Source organism: Trichoderma reesei (genome assembly GCF_000167675.1).
Source record: "Trichoderma reesei QM6a unplaced genomic scaffold TRIREscaffold_9, whole genome shotgun sequence".
Taxonomy (NCBI): Eukaryota; Fungi; Ascomycota; class Sordariomycetes; order Hypocreales; family Hypocreaceae; genus Trichoderma; species Trichoderma reesei.
The window spans coordinates 305,390-321,810 of record NW_006711156.1 but is presented as its reverse complement, the minus strand read 5'-3'; the positions used below and the strand labels follow the sequence as shown (position 1 = coordinate 321,810).

General features: G+C 52.6%; 5 protein-coding genes across 5 annotated transcripts; 2 read left to right on the top strand and 3 right to left on the bottom strand.

The window, feature by feature from the left end:
- Nucleotides 1-637: 637 nt before the first annotated feature.
- On the top strand, nucleotides 638-1,490 carry TRIREDRAFT_121773 (uncharacterized protein). The gene is made up of 2 exons (XM_006965386.1): nucleotides 638-717; nucleotides 782-1,490. The coding sequence occupies exon 2, from the start codon at nucleotides 896-898 to the stop codon at nucleotides 1,253-1,255; it is 360 nt and encodes a 119-aa protein (XP_006965448.1). The 5' UTR covers nucleotides 638-717; nucleotides 782-895; the 3' UTR covers nucleotides 1,256-1,490.
- Nucleotides 1,491-1,779: 289 nt separating this feature from the next.
- TRIREDRAFT_107298 (uncharacterized protein) lies at nucleotides 1,780-3,170 on the bottom strand (the record flags this gene model as incomplete). The annotated part of the gene is made up of 2 exons (XM_006965252.1): nucleotides 1,780-2,911; nucleotides 3,094-3,170. The coding sequence occupies 2 exons, from the start codon at nucleotides 3,168-3,170 to the stop codon at nucleotides 1,780-1,782; spliced, it is 1,209 nt and encodes a 402-aa protein (XP_006965314.1).
- Nucleotides 3,171-4,917: 1,747 nt separating this feature from the next.
- On the top strand, nucleotides 4,918-7,535 carry TRIREDRAFT_107297 (uncharacterized protein; the record flags this gene model as incomplete). The annotated part of the gene is made up of 3 exons (XM_006965385.1): nucleotides 4,918-5,388; nucleotides 5,475-5,867; nucleotides 6,003-7,535. The coding sequence occupies 3 exons, from the start codon at nucleotides 4,918-4,920 to the stop codon at nucleotides 7,533-7,535; spliced, it is 2,397 nt and encodes a 798-aa protein (XP_006965447.1).
- A 721-nt stretch (nucleotides 7,536-8,256) lies between these two features.
- TRIREDRAFT_61912 (peptidase M18-like protein) lies at nucleotides 8,257-9,909 on the bottom strand (the record flags this gene model as incomplete). Its single annotated transcript, XM_006965251.1, has 3 exons — nucleotides 8,257-9,422; nucleotides 9,477-9,749; nucleotides 9,852-9,909. 3 exons carry the CDS (start codon nucleotides 9,907-9,909, stop codon nucleotides 8,257-8,259), a joined length of 1,497 nt encoding a protein of 498 aa, XP_006965313.1.
- Nucleotides 9,910-10,498: 589 nt separating this feature from the next.
- On the bottom strand, nucleotides 10,499-11,479 carry TRIREDRAFT_107294 (uncharacterized protein; the record flags this gene model as incomplete). Its single annotated transcript, XM_006965250.1, has 2 exons — nucleotides 10,499-11,103; nucleotides 11,179-11,479. The coding sequence occupies 2 exons, from the start codon at nucleotides 11,477-11,479 to the stop codon at nucleotides 10,499-10,501; spliced, it is 906 nt and encodes a 301-aa protein (XP_006965312.1).
- Nucleotides 11,480-16,421: the final 4,942 nt, after the last annotated feature.

Below are 16,421 nucleotides of genomic sequence, written 5' to 3'. Positions count from 1 at the left end.
TCCTCTTGTTTTCCTAACAATAATCAAGAAACCCTCTTTTATTCATTGTTGTTATTCTTTATCCTCCCTCGTTTCTTTTGTTTTGGCGAATTGCGAATCACATAGAGGACAATGCAAGCAATCGCATCGCCCACCAAGAGACGCGCCGTCCTTGGCTCTCTGGACGCGAACGCGGCCATGGCCACGCCTGGGAAGAAAGTTGCCGTTGTCGCGAGGCAAGATCTGCCGGTATTGCTGCTCACGCCGTCGGCGAGTAGTAGCAGTAGTAGCAGTAGTATCAGTAATTCTGCGTTGGAGAGCGAGTCGGCGAAGGGGGTGAAGAGAGGTGTTGTTGAGGAGGAGGTTGTGGATAAGAGTCCGGCGGCGAAAAAGGCGTGTGTTGATGTGGTGAGTTGACACAATTCCTTCTTTATGTGCGGATTTGTATGGGGGGTATTTGGTGTCGTGCTAGTTGGATTTGTACGGTTGAGCAGAGAGAAGGGAAATTTGAGTGCCGCGGGTGTTTTCTTTGGGTTGGCGATTGTTTACTGGGCTGGGCTGACGAGAAATGTATAGAGCACGCGATCAAGTTCGCCCAGCGTCGAGACGAGCTCCCTCTTTGATTCCTCAAGCATCACGACTACTACAGCGACTACAGAGCCCACGCCTTCAACAACAACAACAACAACGACGACAATAATAAGGCCCAGGACATTGACTCGAGAACAAGCCAGAGAGGTGCCTCTTTTCCCCTTCCTCTTGGCCTCAGATGAGCCCGCCGAAAGTTGACAGTCGTATGCAGAAAGCAGAGATCCTCCGCTTGCGCCTCGGCCTCGCAGGCTACAAGCTCCGAACGGGCCAAACCTCAGTCCCCCTCTCTCAACTCCAGCGCAAGCCTCTTCCTCCGCCATCGACGATGAACACTATGCGCAGACGAGCAAACACATGTACATCTGCGGAGAGCACGAGTGCGCATGCTAGAATTCGGAGTGTAGGCTCGATTACACCGGGAGTTCCGAGTCTATCGCAGGAGTCGTCGTCGTCGTCGTCGACAGCGTCGGATGTTGTCGTGAGTGTTGCTGTTGCTTCGTCGCAGGACAGTGTCATTGCGGAGACGAGGGGGAACACGCCTGCGCGGGATGGTGATGCTGGGGGGGAGAGGGATAAGGGGGGCCTGTTGCTTGGGAGGGGGGATGTGGTGGATTCGCCTTCGAGGATGTTTCATTCGAGTCCGGTGCCGGCTCCGGTGTCGTCGTTGAGGAGTACCTGTGCGTAGGTAGGGGATGGGAAGATGGAGGAGTGCGGTGGCTTAGCAATGTATTTTTTTATTTTTTTCTCTTGTGTGGTATTTGGGAGGAAACATTCGTCTTTGGGGGCTTTGGAGTTGGGTTCACGACTTGAGTGCTTTCTTTGATGGATGGGGTGTACCGCTATAGAGAGACATGGAGCAAGTGGTAAACAGAACTTGTCTAGAGAGCGTTGTTGGCATGCTACTATAGATTCAAGATTTCAACTTGGCTATTATGGCGCCTTGGTAAACATATGATTTTTGTTATCATTGTTATCGTAAGTAGAGAATAGCATGCTACTATCTGGTACTTTTTCTACTATCGCTGTTTGTTTCTAGTCTTGCTATACACTTCTATTCTTGCTGAATAGAGTGTATATCAGCAAGTTCCGCATTAAACATTAACAGGTTATAAACCCCAAGTAGACAAATTCAGTCGCTGGATATTCTCCCACATTCAAGCCCCTGACCATTCTCTAAAGAGGACACCAGATAGTACAACTCTCAATGTTTTACCACTGAGTCTCGCTCTCGCACCACCGGCCCAAACGAAGCTGGTGCTCTACTCCCCACTCATCATGGACTTCAAGCAGCCTTGCGACGGCATCGCCCATGGCCTGCCGCAAGGCCGGCACGTGCTCGTAGCACTCTTGGGGGACAGAGTCCAAATACCGGAGGTCTGTCTCTAGAATCCCGGTAATGTCATCGATCCAGCGCCGCGACGCATAGTCCAGAATGCGGCTGCGCTCCTTGCACTTGGTCGTGCGGTCGACGTATTCCTCAATCATCTCGACGACTTCGGTCGTGGAAGTCATCCTCAGCCTGCCGAGGGTGGAGCAGAGATGGAGGAGGGTATCGTTGCCAGACGAGCGCTCCCAAGGCTTTGGTCTTTCCCAGGAGAAACGGAGAGGCTTGGGGCGATAGGGCCTGTCGCTGGCCGGTGGTAGCCTGGCGATGCGCTCCTCCTCCAGCCGCTTCATGATGGCCGACCATTCCTGCGTCATGAAGAATTCCAACTCTTCATTGTGCAGTCCCGGGATCGGGTCTCTCCAACCAGGCATGGAGCACGGGGCCGGCGCGGTGGCGACTTGTCCCACGAAGAGTTGTCCAGCGGCGTCCTGGACCTCCTGGGGCGCCGAAGCCACGTACAGGTATTCCTCGTACTTGACCCGGAAAAGGTCGAGCTCGAGCTGGTGGAGGCGGGCAACGGCATGGCCATACTTGCTGTCGACCATGAGACAGTTGCGAAGGTTGGCGTACATGTCCTTCAAGCGTTGCGTCGGATTCGCCCCAGTGAAGAGTGAATCCCAAGAGGACAAGGTGCCCTTGGCTTGTGTTTCCGTGGCGGGGCTGACGAGCATTGGTGTCTGCTCCCGCATGGCGACGACTTTTCGGAGCTTTCTTTTGAACTTCTTTTTCAGGGCGGCTACCTCTTGAGCGGGCGTGAGTGTGGCCGGGGGGTTGGCCGGGGGGTTGGTTGGTGCGGCCGGGGGATTGGAGGGTGTGGCCTGGGGGTCGTTGTTTTGCTCCATGATGGCTTGTTGGGCGAATTGCTGGGTTGAAAGAGCTAGGGACGTGTGGGAGCAAGAAATGTTTAAGCAAGAGATTGTGTGAGAGCAAGAGGCTGTGTGAGCAGAGTACAAGCTGAAGGGTGTACAAGTAAGAGTTTGGGTTGTAAGCTGGTAGAGAAACATTGAGAAGAGCTGGGGGGAATAGAGGATGGTATTTATACCCCTCGGAACGGGGTGAGAGCACATGAAGAAAGAAAGCCGTGAGAAGAGAGAAGCTAAGGGGCGTCAATTACAAACAAGGCTTCCTCGACATACCTTACGTAGTCAAGACAGCCTTGGATAAAGGAATTCAGGGCTGCGAAGAAAAAGAAGGCTTTCTTATCCTGAGTCATACTCAAGGTGCTAAGGTAGTGAGTGAGTCGAATGGAATTCAGCCAGCTCAGCCACCGGTTGTTCGTCGTTCCGATAAGCCTTGAACTTTATATAAATGACAACAAGGCCGGTCCACTGCCATGCATGGTAACTTTGATTGGGTGAACAGGTAGCGACTTCAGTTGAGCTCCTTTATTTTTTCTGCCCAAGATACGATTACTAACACACCCGAGCTTCCGGATGTCCCCAAGTTCTGATGATACTGTCGGAAGAGATGGAGGATGAGGGCGTTGAGGAGACGAGTGTGACATGATGGAGATGAAGTCCAAGACTGGGAGCAAGTGCAGTTTACCAGGGAGTCGTACAAAGAGGACAAGAATCGAATCATTTGAAACTACAACAATACTATGTTCTTCGTCTGCTGTTCCTCATGCTATTTTTGCTGTTCTCATCATCTGACATGTCTAGGCATGTTGGTAGTCTCTCTAGCGCCCCCCGGAGTAGGTATGTGCATGAGCATCTGGACAAGAATTCTCCCCCACGTCTGGTTCACAACACGCAAACACACTGTTGAGCTGCCGTCGACTTCTCCTTGGGCATCCCATAACAACAATCGAATGGAAGAAGCAAAAGAAAAACAAAAGGAAAAAAAGCAAAAACATACAACAGCCGGTGTTCGCTGGTGGTCACCCACCCAACTACTAATCTGCCGGTTAGTGGCTTGTCTATGGGGGAGCAGACGAGACCCCGAATTTTCCACTACCTATGGTCGTATGTGCTGGAAGATGAAGCTGGTTTGCCCTATGTTGAGACCATCGTGGAGTTTTCAGTTCTTCCATTGATATCACGTGACTTGTAGATTCGCCAGATCTGCAATCTGCATCTCGACAAACTCGGCTAGCGCTTCCATCCTCCTCCACACCCTCTTCTCGCTTAAGGTGGCAGGGGCTCGGATCCTTCCGCCCACCCCTCCTTCCCTCCCTCCCTTAGTAGGTACTACCTTACCTAAACTTGAGCGACGCCACGGTATGCAGCAGATCCAATGCTCGTCGTGCTTCCATCGTCATATGATTCCCGGTTCTACTACTATCTCGAGCGACATCTGGACTGATCCGTGGAAGCAAGTTCATCTCAAACCAAAAAGAGACGAGGGCGGTTCGCTTGCTCGAGGCGCAGATTCAGTTCGTGATGTCTCGCAGCCCCGCCCTGACATGGATCGGCCTCATTGTCTCGCAACTCGCTACCACAGCACCTTTGGAACAACAACATCTCTCGGGGTCTCGGACTAGGAGCTAGATCCTTCAAGCATCAGTCGCTCGCTTGGCGTTCCTTCGGCTACGGCACTGGATACGGCCCTCCAAGTCTTGCCGAATGCCTTCGCTCTTTGGATGGTGTTTATCGGACTTGACTGGCGAGCCAAGGTCAAGAGATTATACCAGAAAGATACTGCGCTTCAATCGACAGTTCCCTTGTGGTCACTGCCACAGGCAATGGAACTCTCTTCAGAGCCACTTCTCCGACTGTGTTCATATGGAACCTCAACCCCTATGCTTCGATATTATTCTCTTGGATTCATGACGACATTCAAGTTGTTCTAGCCTTCACTCCCAGGCAGATGACTTCGCAGACGTTGTGCGTCGTGTCACAAGAGAGGAGGCTGCCGAACCCGAATGAATACCGTGAGACGCTCTTTTGGACACCGTTCCCGAGCATCCGGTTCTTTCCAGCAATCTCCCGTGCCGCTCCACCAACAGACGACGGGCCGAGATGTGTGACTCCAATAAGCGCTACCAAGCTCAAACTGGAGATACACCACCACCAAAGCTGCTCTTCTATGCCGCTGATGGCAATCGTCTTGATAGCATCATAGCCAAATACCTCGAGGTGGTTCACTACGGCAGAGTACACCTTCCTTTGACCCGGCTTTCATATGCTTCGCAAGACGCCATAAACATGAGCCACGGTTTGGACGACTTTGAAGTGCCACCGCCGCCATTGGAGTCTCGGACAACTGTTGTCGATTCTGCTATTAGCCGGCGAGAACGAGATGAGCGTACAGTCAGATTGATCGGCAGCGCTGCTGACGAGGCTCGTTGGCATCTCACCAGATCCATCGATTGTGAGTCAACAGAGTTCACCGCGGATGTTCTTCCGCTTCCCGGATCAGAATGGCGTCGCAAGGCTTCGGACGAAGATGTGTACGGCATTCCAGGCGCTGGGTTCCTCAAAGCTTTCCTGGTGTCTGTTCCGCTGGGATCCGTTGATCGAGGCCTCCTACCCGACGTCGGCACGTCCGTTCAGATATACACACAAACCTCCATCAGCACCCGCATGCTCCGCCTGGAAGGCTCTTCGACATTTCACGGGCAGATGCCATAACCAGGGTCTTTTGCCAGGCACTGGATCTGGCTGAAAATCGGGCATATAACGCATTGCTTGACGCCGAGAAGGTGCTGGCGAAGATGAGGGAGGAGGCTGAAGCTGGTAACATTGAGGATGTCACGAAGCAGGAGGAGCTGGTTGCAACAATCGATGAGCGCACATTTCTTAGTGTCGCCGCGCTCAAGATCCTCCCTTATATCGCCACCTTCTCCTCCGAAGCCGACCAAATGCTTACCGACGCGGAACCCGCTGTGAAACGACTATACGATGCATATAAAAACGCAAATGAGTTGCGTAAACGAGATTTGGAAGATGACATTGAGCACTGCAAACGCGTTATGCTCTAGATGAGCAAACAGTCAGCCATCTGTCGCCCGGCTATCTTTAGGAAACACGGCCAACCTTGCCCGGGTATCCGAGTGCGTCTCCCCCCGGGCGTGCTCGCTGACGTCGCCGTCTTTGTGATCCAGGCTCCAGTGCAGGAAAATTGGCCATATGGATTGAAACCGCCACCTTTGAAACTGGACGCCGCCCAGCCCTTCCCGTCCGACTTGGAAGCCTACTGGAACAACCTCACCAGAGTCCAGGGCAACACCATCGCCCGCATTGAATACGATGTTGACGAAGCCTCTATTCGATGCGAATGCGCAGCAATCAGTGACATGAACGATCTGTGGCCGCACACTCCCCAAGCCAACTGGTGGAGTTATCTAGTAGCATTCGAGCCAAGATTCATGCCCCCTAAATACGACCTCACTGAGATGTTCACCGGCCTTGGCAAGGCTAAAAAAGCAGAAAGATTCCTCGGTCAGCACGCTGAAGCGGTTGAAGTCTTCCAGAGGGCACGCATGGCACGCATTTTCATCACGGGAGGACCGGGTTCTGGGAAGTCAACCTTCGCTACCACTGTCGTCACCGCTATCTTGGACGGCGAGATCGTAACTGTGTCGACCACGGATCAAATCCAAGCCGACTACGAGACAAAGACGAGTAGATCTCGTGAATGGATCAGGCGCCTCAGAAGGAACTCGCTTTCTCGCACAAGTGACGACGCCGTGGCGGAGCAGGAAACAGCGGAGGCACAGACATCGACAGATTATTACTCCGTCACGCCCATTGTTCCAACCCTGCCCACAGAAGAGGATCGAGCATCACTCACGTCAGGGGAAGTCCTCAACAGTCTCACTGACGCGTTGAGAAGCGGCTACCCCAGCAACACCTTGTTTCCATCCGGCTTTTCTGCTGATGAGGACGTTCCATCATCGTCAAAGCTTACGCCTCTCGTGTGGACTGCACCCCAAAACGCCCAGGTGGGAGAAGCCGTATGCTGGCTTCAAGCCAAAGCGCGAGGCAAACGCATCGTTCGCGTGTATTCGTATAATCGCGAGCTACGTGCACTCATGGCCGCGAAGCTAGACGGCCCGGAGGACATGACAATTGACGAAGACAGCCCAGAGTCGGCCGAGCATCTGATCAATCACATCAACGACTTCAAGGCCTCTCTCTACATGGAGAATAATCCAGCCTCGGACCCTGCATCACTCGCTATGCAATTGAGAGAGATTGCCAAAAGAGATCCTGCAAAGTACATGACTATCCTCGAAGCCTGGGATCTGCAAGTGTCCGACCCGGCGTCATACAAGGAGCACAAAAGAGACTACCTCTATGCAGCCCGACAGGCCATGGCCGACTTTATCTGCAAAGCTGATGTGATTGCCGGTACACCAGTTGCTCTACACATGCTGTACAACCGCGTCCCCCAGCTCAAGCCATGCTTTATCGTAATTGACAAGGCCGGGCGCATGACGGAGAACATGGCCATTCTGCCCATCGTCCAGCACCCAAACGTGCCAGCACTCTGGATCGGTGACACGTCCTCAGACCGCCCCATGGCCGCAGCTGAGCAAGACGAGCAGTACAATGCCCTCTTCACGGCGCAACGAAAACGAAGCCTGCTGCGTCGGGTGGAGGGCGCAGGACAAGGTCGACTTTGTGTTTTCTGAAACTCATGGTGGTTGTGACGCTGAGTGCTGTTCGTTGCTGGAACGCAAAGAGGACGACGCCTATGGGTTTTGGTAGACTGGGATATGCGGAGATGGAGAGGATAATATCTAGGGCCTGGGGCGAGGGTTTACGATGGATAACAACACGCTTTGTTTAGGTACCTAGTTTTGGAATCTGTTCATGTTGTAGAGATTTTTTCGTCTATGCAAGAGATCATGCCGCCTTTGATATGATGATGGGGTATCATGACGGTCTCTTCAGTTATATACAGTGCCTTTACTTCCAAGTTGTTATCATGCCCTCGTCCTATTCCCAGGTATTGTGCCATCTAATCACTCTTGCGTTATCATTGCCCCAAATGGTAGCTTAAATTACTATATTCTTCTGTTCTTCCAGGCTTGCTATATGGTTCTACTCTTACCTTATAGTCAGCCTAGAAGAATATAGTGATAATAGCAGGAAGTGGATAAATTCCTTTTAAAGTGCCCCATATATTCCTCAGTATATATCAGTAGCAATAGGGGATATATGCAGCCCTGGGTTATATGTATAGAGTATCTCCTTGTCGATTCCATCTTCGATATCCTTCAGTTGGGTCAAGTCATTCAGTTAGTCCCCAGGCATTCAATTCTCACACATGTCATCTGTTGCATAGGGCGCATGTGTGTATTCCCTCAGCTTGTACTCCGTATAAACAACCCCAACGCCCCCCTTCTCCCCTCAGTCTACCAGAATTCTCGGCTCAATCTCGCCATAACTCCTAAAGAACTGTGCAAAGAGCTTGATGGCGTTGCCCACGTCCTCCGTGCCTCCCGTTTCGCGAATTGAGTGCATCGACAGCTGAGGATTGCCGAGGTCCAGTGTGCGAATTCCCAACTTCGCAGCCAGGCCCGGACCTATAGTCGATCCGCACGGCGAATCGTTTTTTACTACGAAAATCTGTATGCGCGTGTTGGCCTTGCGGGCACATTCTTGAAACAGGACAATGCCGGGAGAGTTGGTGGCATAGCGTTGGTTTGCGTTGACCTTGATGACGGTTCCGCCGTTGATAGCCGGCTGGTGGCTTGACTCATATTTGCCAACATAGTTGGGATGAACAGCATGAGCCATGTCCGCAGAGATGAGGAAGGAGCGGGACAGCGTCTGCTCAAAGGCCGTGGGGTTGTCACTTTCGTGGTGGACGTGCTCGTAGCTCCCGTCGCTGGCGGCGTCAGTCGGGAGAGAGAGAGACGAGAGGCGGCGAAGAACCGCTGGGAGGAGGTTTGAGTGAGCGCCCTGTGCTGATTCAGAGCCAATCTCCTCGTGGTCAAAGCAGACGGTCATGCGGATCGTCGAGTCATCGTCAAGGGCATCTGAGGCGCTGACGGAGGAGATGAGACCCTCCACGGAGCAGTACGTCATACCCAGGTTGTCGAGGCGCGGTGAGAAGATGAACTCGTCGTTGATGCCGCCGATGACGGACTTTTGCGTGTCGTACAGGACCAGCTCGAAGTCGACAATGGAGGCAACGTCGACGCCGGCCTCACTAGCCACTACATCAAGCATGGCTGGGTGGTGGCGCACCGTCATCTTCTCGAGGGGATGGAAGTCCTCGTCCTCGCCATCATGCATGGTCTCGTCCTTGGGCTCTTCGAGCTTGGACTCGGTGGGTTTGCCCTTGTTCAGTTCGGCGGCAGCCAGGCTCGCAATCGGGAGCATTTCGACTTCGAGGTTGGGGTCAAAGTTGGTCTGGCGGTGCAGGTGGATGGCCAGCGTCGGGATGCGCAGGATGGGTTTCTCAACCTTGACCAGCTTTTGAACAAAGTTGTCGCCTTCACGCACCAGAACGCGACCAGCGAGACTCAGGTCGCGGTCGAACCAAGAGTGCCAAATGCCTCCGCCATATTCTGATGTTGGGTTAGTAAAGACAGGAGTATAACATAGTCAGGGTTTGCTCATACTCTCAACGCCGACTTGGATGTATCCGACATTGGTCTTTTTGGACACGGGCTTAACCCTGAGGCAGGGCGAGTCTGTGTGAGCACCGACAATGGCGACGGGGTTGCCAGGGCGCCACTTGCGGCCGATGGTAAAGGCGACGATGGACGAGCCGTTGCGGGTAAGGTAGTATTTGCCGCCGGGCCGGAGGGTTGATGCCCAAGAGTCGCGCTCCTTGATCAGGGTGAAGCCGGCCTTTTCGAAGAGGGCAGCGGCGGATTTGACGGCGTGGTAGGCTGTGAGGAAGACGTCTGTCAGTAATGGAGATGACAAGGTTGCTTGCGTGCTTCAGTCTGGATCTGCAAGCATGGAGAAAGCTAAGAAGGGAGGTAACGTACGGGTGGGAGAGGCATTGACAAAGTCGACAAAGTCGAGGGCGGCTTGCGGGGGCGCCATGATGAGGGCAGTGGTCGAAAACGGCGATGATGCGGTTCTGGTTATTAACCTGAAAGGTGATGCCAGAGACTGGATGGATGTCCGTGACCGTCTCGCTGCTGAGGAGAGGATCATGCAGGGAAATGGTATGAAGGAGAGGAAGAGAGGAAGAGAGGAAGAGATTGTGAGAGTGCGGAGAAGTTGTTCTGTGCTGGTTGAACAAGGGAGGTAAGAGAGGAGGGGTTTGGAGGGGCTGCAGCAGCAAATTGGAAGGTGCGCCTCGACGTCAAAAGTTCCAATTCCGGGGTTCGGCACATGAAGCGGAAAAGCGGGGCCGATGGGACGGGATGAAGATGGTGATGGTACAAGTATGTACCTTATTGCTCTACCTAGGTAGGTAGTGACACAACAGATGGAGGAATAAATCTATTTTCGAGCAGCTCTCTATATGATGCAGACAGACTCAACCCAGATGTAAACAAGACAAAAAAAATCAGTGCCCCCTTGCTCAGCATGCCAGCTTACCCAAACTCCATGACAAGTAACAAAGAAACATTGCGGATATCTTCCATCCAGTCCTCAACCACGCCATCATTTCTCTCGCAACAGCTTAAACTCGCGGCCCAAAGGGATTGATCTCAACATCATCACTATCCGACTCCATCTTTCGTCTCTCTACAGCTTCTCGCTTCAGCCCCAGACCCGGCTGCCCAAAGCAAAGCGCGACGGCCGCCAAAAAGACAAAAACACCCTCCAGCACGATAAACGTAGCTTCCTCCTTGATCAAGCTCCCATCATAGCCGTCCTTGAGCTCAGCCACACGGTAGGCGCAACGGGCCAGGATGAGGACCGTCGCCGTCGTCAAGCCGGAGAAGAAGGCAGTGAGGCGCCAGCCCCAGTTGGAGGCGCGGCCGGACCGAATGTAGCGGAACATGTAGTCACCAAAAGCGACGATGAAGGCCACCAGAACGATGACTTGGAGGCTGAGACCAGCTTGGGAAATGTCAACACCGGCCTGGTCGGAGCCGGTGTCTTCGGCGGACATTGCGCCTCCTGCGGCTTGGAGGATGAGGCAGACGATGTCGAAGGGAATGAAGATCCAGTAGAACAGCTGGGGCTTGAAGCGGGATAGGCTCGGGTCGAGGAACATGATGGACTGCGACAGCGTCACGTAGATGGAGGCCGTGTAGAAAACGGGAGCAATGGTAAGAGTGACTGGATGAAAGGAAAAACCAGTTAGCATCGGGAAGGGGTACAGCGAGAATAGAAGAATGAGCATATTGGTCTTACCAATCTGGATAATGAAGCCAATGAAAGAGAATGGATTATTCCACAGGATTATCCTGCCCACGTATCCGATGATCTCGGTAATGCAGCCGATGAGGACCGGGATAGTGAACCCCCAGGTCCTCCACCGGAAGCCGAGAAACAGGTGGACGATGCCGGCAATGGCAAACAGGACGACAAAGATGACGTTTGCGGCGAGAGAGGGACGGTAGCCGTAGATGCTCCATTCCACGGGGCAGCTGTGCAGGTCGCACGTGGTATCGGAGCCGAAGGTGATGGTGCCAGGGGGCGGGTCTTGAGACATGGTGATGACTGATGGTGTTGGGTGTTGGCTCTTGTGACTGTGCTTGTGTAATGAAAGGATGGATGAGGTGCCTTGTTGGTCGGCTTGGCTGTGCTGCTCTTGTGAGCCACGGATTATATAGTATGTTCAACAAAGAAGAGTAAGGTCGAATTGTTGTGTCTTGTTCTCTTCTCTCAACCTTCCAAGTCCCAAGGGGGACGAGGCTCTCTTTATCATTTCTCGAGCAAAGCCCGAACCATCAGCCATCACCATGCGCTATGCCATTGGACAAGCCCTCATCGCACTCGCTTTCGCTGCAGCAGCACACGGCCGAACACCGCCCAAGGTGAACAGCCCGGCTACATACATGATGCAACGTCATCCCTGAAAGCAAGACAAGCTTATCAAGAAGCTGAAGCTAAAAGAAGAACAGGAACCTAGGGCATCCATGCTCAAGTGGCGCCGCTAGCCCTTGGGATCTCAGAGTTGTCGATAAAGGTGCTGACGATGAGGCACCTTGACACGCCATGCCGCAGCAGCTGGTTTCGTCTGTTTCGTGGCTCAGCTCGGGGCTGCGGGAGACTAAGCAGGTAGCAGGCATGTACGTGGATACTGCTTCTTCCCGGTAGTAGTAGCAATAGTGATTACTGTTGCTGCTGCTGCTGCTGCTGCTGCTGCTGCTGCTAGCATGAAGCAAGGGCGAGGACGAAGGATTCGCGACGGCTTCGAAAACGTGGTGCTCGGTCCGCACAGGAGGAGCGCGATTGGAAGGGGAGGGGGCTTTGTATGGGCCGGTGGCTGAACTTGCAGTTTCCCATCCCTTCCACCAAGCCTCTTCAACCTGGTAATGTACCCGTCATTCTTGACCCTTGGACTCCTCCGTACCTTGTCGGCCAGAGAATGGGCTCATTGCTGTACCAAACGGTTGCGGAGTGCGGACTTTTGTCCGTCGTGCTTGACTCGGAGGAAGTGAAGTCTAATGGTGGTGAAAAAATGACAGGGCATTAAAGAGGATCCGACAGTGACGCGGTCGCTTCCGTCAGCAACACCAAAGCGGAGCCCCGTCCAGCCTCGCAGCGTTCAATCGCGTTTCGTCTCGTGCTTTTCGCGGGTACCGCAATACATGCTTGAGCCTAAAGGAGCATGTTAAGCGAGTGCGAAGGAAGAGGAACCAGCGCGACAGAGCCTCGATCCTCGATCCTCGATCCTGTGAGATGGGAATTGTCCAGCCTCACTTGCTGCTGGCGATGCCGATGGGCTGCATTTGCGGAGGCGGATTGACGTGGACAGACACTGAGCCACTCGCGTCTTGGGTTTTTGACTTTTGCGGCACGAGGTTGGGTCGGACGAGGTTCTACGAGTATCGTGTGTTGCAAGGTTTTGACGAGTTGGGATTGCGTTGGCGGAGAGTCGTATTGTCGTATTGTTTCTCTCTCTTTTTGTCGTATTGGTGAGGTCTGACTCTTGAAGCAAGCCGGTGGTACGAGTACTACCTTAGGTAAGGTATGTAGGGCTGGTGGTAGTACATGTAAGCAGATAAGGCTGATTAATCCTTTTCGTCCTGCTACACCCAGATCGGAGACTGCCGAATGGAACCTCGAGCAGTGCGCGCACATATAGTGGTAAGAGTATATGTATGATAGATAGATTACAAGATGCAACTTGTCGACTACCGTAGGACCGACCTGGCTTACCCTACCCGGTATTTGATATAGAAAGTGCCGAGTTAACGAAGCCCCCCCAAAGAGAGATGCGTTTACACCTGCGCGGAGCCTCGTATACCTCCCTACTCTCTTGAATTCGATCAGAGGTGCATAGTGACTAATGTGATTTGTGTTTCCAAAAGTGATCGTGATGGTATTGTCCGACCTCAGTGAAATGCGCACGCAAGCCATGACGAGGCCTGATGACAGTGACTAAACACAATGCGTATTGAACAGACGAGAACCAGGGACTGAACTCTCTGCGTCCATTGCTTGAATGAAAGGATAAGGACTCAAAGGGACCTTGCTTGACAATTCATCAGTGTCTTCAAGCGATCAACACATCTCTTTACACACTTCATTATGATACGACTATATAGCAATCGATCAATTAGATATGTATGTATATACTCTATATATATGACGGTAGCCGTGATAGAGAGTCTCATTGGGTATGGTACTAAGAGAGCGAATAGCCCAGCAAGGGTGCTGGATACTCGAACCCTAAGCACCTCATCACTACTATAGATTGCAAGGATCAAAGTCCACAAGACTCAGTGGCGCAAGTAGAGAATCAACCGATGCGGAAACTAATCGAGTTGACGACGTCGCCAGGGCTTAGCCCCGATCACTCACAGGGTGAGGAGCACTCGTACCTAGGTCATGGTTATACCGCAAGTCTCGGCTCTTTTCACGACAGGCCACCTTTATTTATCGCAACGACTGTATGGGAAAACAGAAGTGAAGCGTGTATCATCTTACTATTGATCTTCGCAAGCGGCTATCCGAAGGGCGATGTGCAGTGCCATCAGCAAGTCGATCTACAGCATAGAACAGTCAATTACCTGCTGTGCAACGTCGAGAACTTGACATTCAGCAATGGAATGCTCCAACAAGAGCGAGAAGAAGGGCATTTTGTGTAGAGAATCCGAAGCATATAGGCAAGAATCCTCCAGAGGCCTAGTGAAATTGGAGTGTCATGTAAGGATCAACTGTCAGAGATTGTGCAAGAGGTTGTTGAATGTGTGGTGTGTCAGGAAGTCTAGTCAATTCGTAAGACCTTGAACTCGATTCAGTCCAAGGGAAGGGCCCCGTGAGTATCCCTCATCACGCAATCCTTCATTAAGAAGGATTCCTCTCTTCTTTAACGGCCACGACTCACTTAGATTACCACCTTGATCATGGTAGTTGAGCTCTGCAGAGCATCGCACAAGGAGTGTGAATGTTCCCATGTCTTTCAAAGCCTTCTCCGTCAGTCATGGTTCCATTACAAAGGTCACTCAGCTAATGACTGCGTATCACCTTCACCTCTACAACCTTTTCCAATATTCACATATAAACTTTCGGCTCTGACATGCCTTCCTTACCACCACACAGACTTCGCAAGCAGGCCAAGTCGGAATACATCACCGCTTCATAGAGACATTATGCCGACTCCAAGTCTCCGTATTCACCATACCAGTGATACTCTTATCTACATAGTCCTTCTTCCCATCCTCGAGGGAGATCAACGACTAGCCAACAACACCCTGCGCGTGGCGGTTCTAGATCTCTTTGGCAAAGAACACAAAAGGTCAAAGCTTACATACCAGCGCTTCAAAGCAACGTTGGTAGCATATAGCCACGCTAGCACAAACAACGTCTAGCATTCCATCCAGCAGACGACATGTACATCCAGTCCAGAGAACAAAGCTAAGTACGCCCGAGCTACAAAAGATCAAGTATACACACCTCCAATTGCCATCCCTTAAACTCTCCCCAGCTCACCATCCGCATCAAAGTCATGCTCACCCTCCTTCGCAGCCCCCATGACAGCTCAATATCCCTCCAAGATTCATCAAACCCGCACAAGCATCCCTCATCAGCCGGCGTCGTCCACACACACATCATCGAGAGAGAAATTCTCCCTCAATCAGGCAAGACCACCGAGAAACGACGGCTAAAACGTACTCATTATAAAATGCTTCACACCTCGAAGGGAAATATGGTGGTGTGCGGATGGATGAGCCCGTGCCCACCCACAAAGACACAGCTTTGCCCACAACAGGAAACAAGCTGGCGCTTCGCGGAAATGAGAACAATCAACGTCGACAGGGGGGGTTGGGCAAGTCCAAAGAACCTGATGGCTCCAGGTGCCCGGTTGATTGGCACTGACACTTGAGTTAGAGAGAATACCCTTCAGGGGTCACACAATATTCCACACAGAAATTTTCTTCCCTTGCAAATTTCACAAAGGGCAATTTCACGAAGCATAGATGGCAAAAAGACATGCAGGCTTTCAGTTCAGTGGAAAGAGTAAATTTGAAATGGCTGAAAAGCACAAAAAGTCGTTATAAAAAAGTGATATCTCAGTTCGTGACCAAAAAATGCTTCGTTCAAAAAGAAAAAGACATCCAGGACCAAGACCCGCGCAGTCGACTGTCTGCCGAGCCTCCGTCCCCGCGAACGCCCGTGCAATTAGAAGATTAAGTACACACTCCCCGAAGAAAACAGTTTGAGGGTATCCCGGTGGTTGCCGTAAAAGCTCTAGTTATTATTTGCAAGAATAAAGATCTAGATCAAACTTCTGTACATGTCTAAACCAGATCTCAAGGAAGAGGCTTTTCCGCCCTGTCGTGAGTGTGTGCGTTTGCCATGTCCCGCAGGCCTTTAATTCAAAAGGAGAAGAAAAGGAAGACGCTTAAGCGAGGATCAGGGCAGCGACACCGGCAACGGCGGCGAAGACGGCAGAGCCAGCGAAAGAGGCAGCGCCGCTGACGGGAGGAGGAACACCAGTGCTGGAAGAACTAGTTAGCATATTTGTCTCTTTCAGGCAATGTAGATAAAAGATAAACTCACGTTCCGTTACCGGCAGGGCCGGTGGGCTGGGGAGGAACGGCACCGGTGCCAGAGGGGCCGGGAGCACCACCAGCGGGGCCGGTAGCGCAGGGGACGGCGACAGTCTGGTACTCAACCGAGGTGAGGACGGTGGTGTAGCTCTTGGTCACAGCAACGACGGAGCTGCCGGGGCAGACGGGGGCAGCAGAGCTGACGGGAGCAAGGCCGGTAGGAGCAGCAAAGCCGCTGGTGACGGGGGTGACGGGAGAGCCGGGAGCAGTGTAGACGGGAGAAGAAGACACGGCGGGGATGCTGTAGACGGGGACGGAGACGGGAGCAGAGCTCTCACCGCCAGCAGGGCCGGTGGGGTAGACGCCGGTGCTGTTGGACCAGGCCTGGGTGGTAGGCACGGGGACGGCGGTCTGGGTGGCCTCGACCGGGCA

Excerpts from the sequence above, each read along its gene's own strand:
- TRIREDRAFT_121773 (XM_006965386.1), top strand. The coding sequence starts at position 896 with ATGAACACTATGCGCAGACGAGCAAACACATGTACATCTGCGGAGAGC.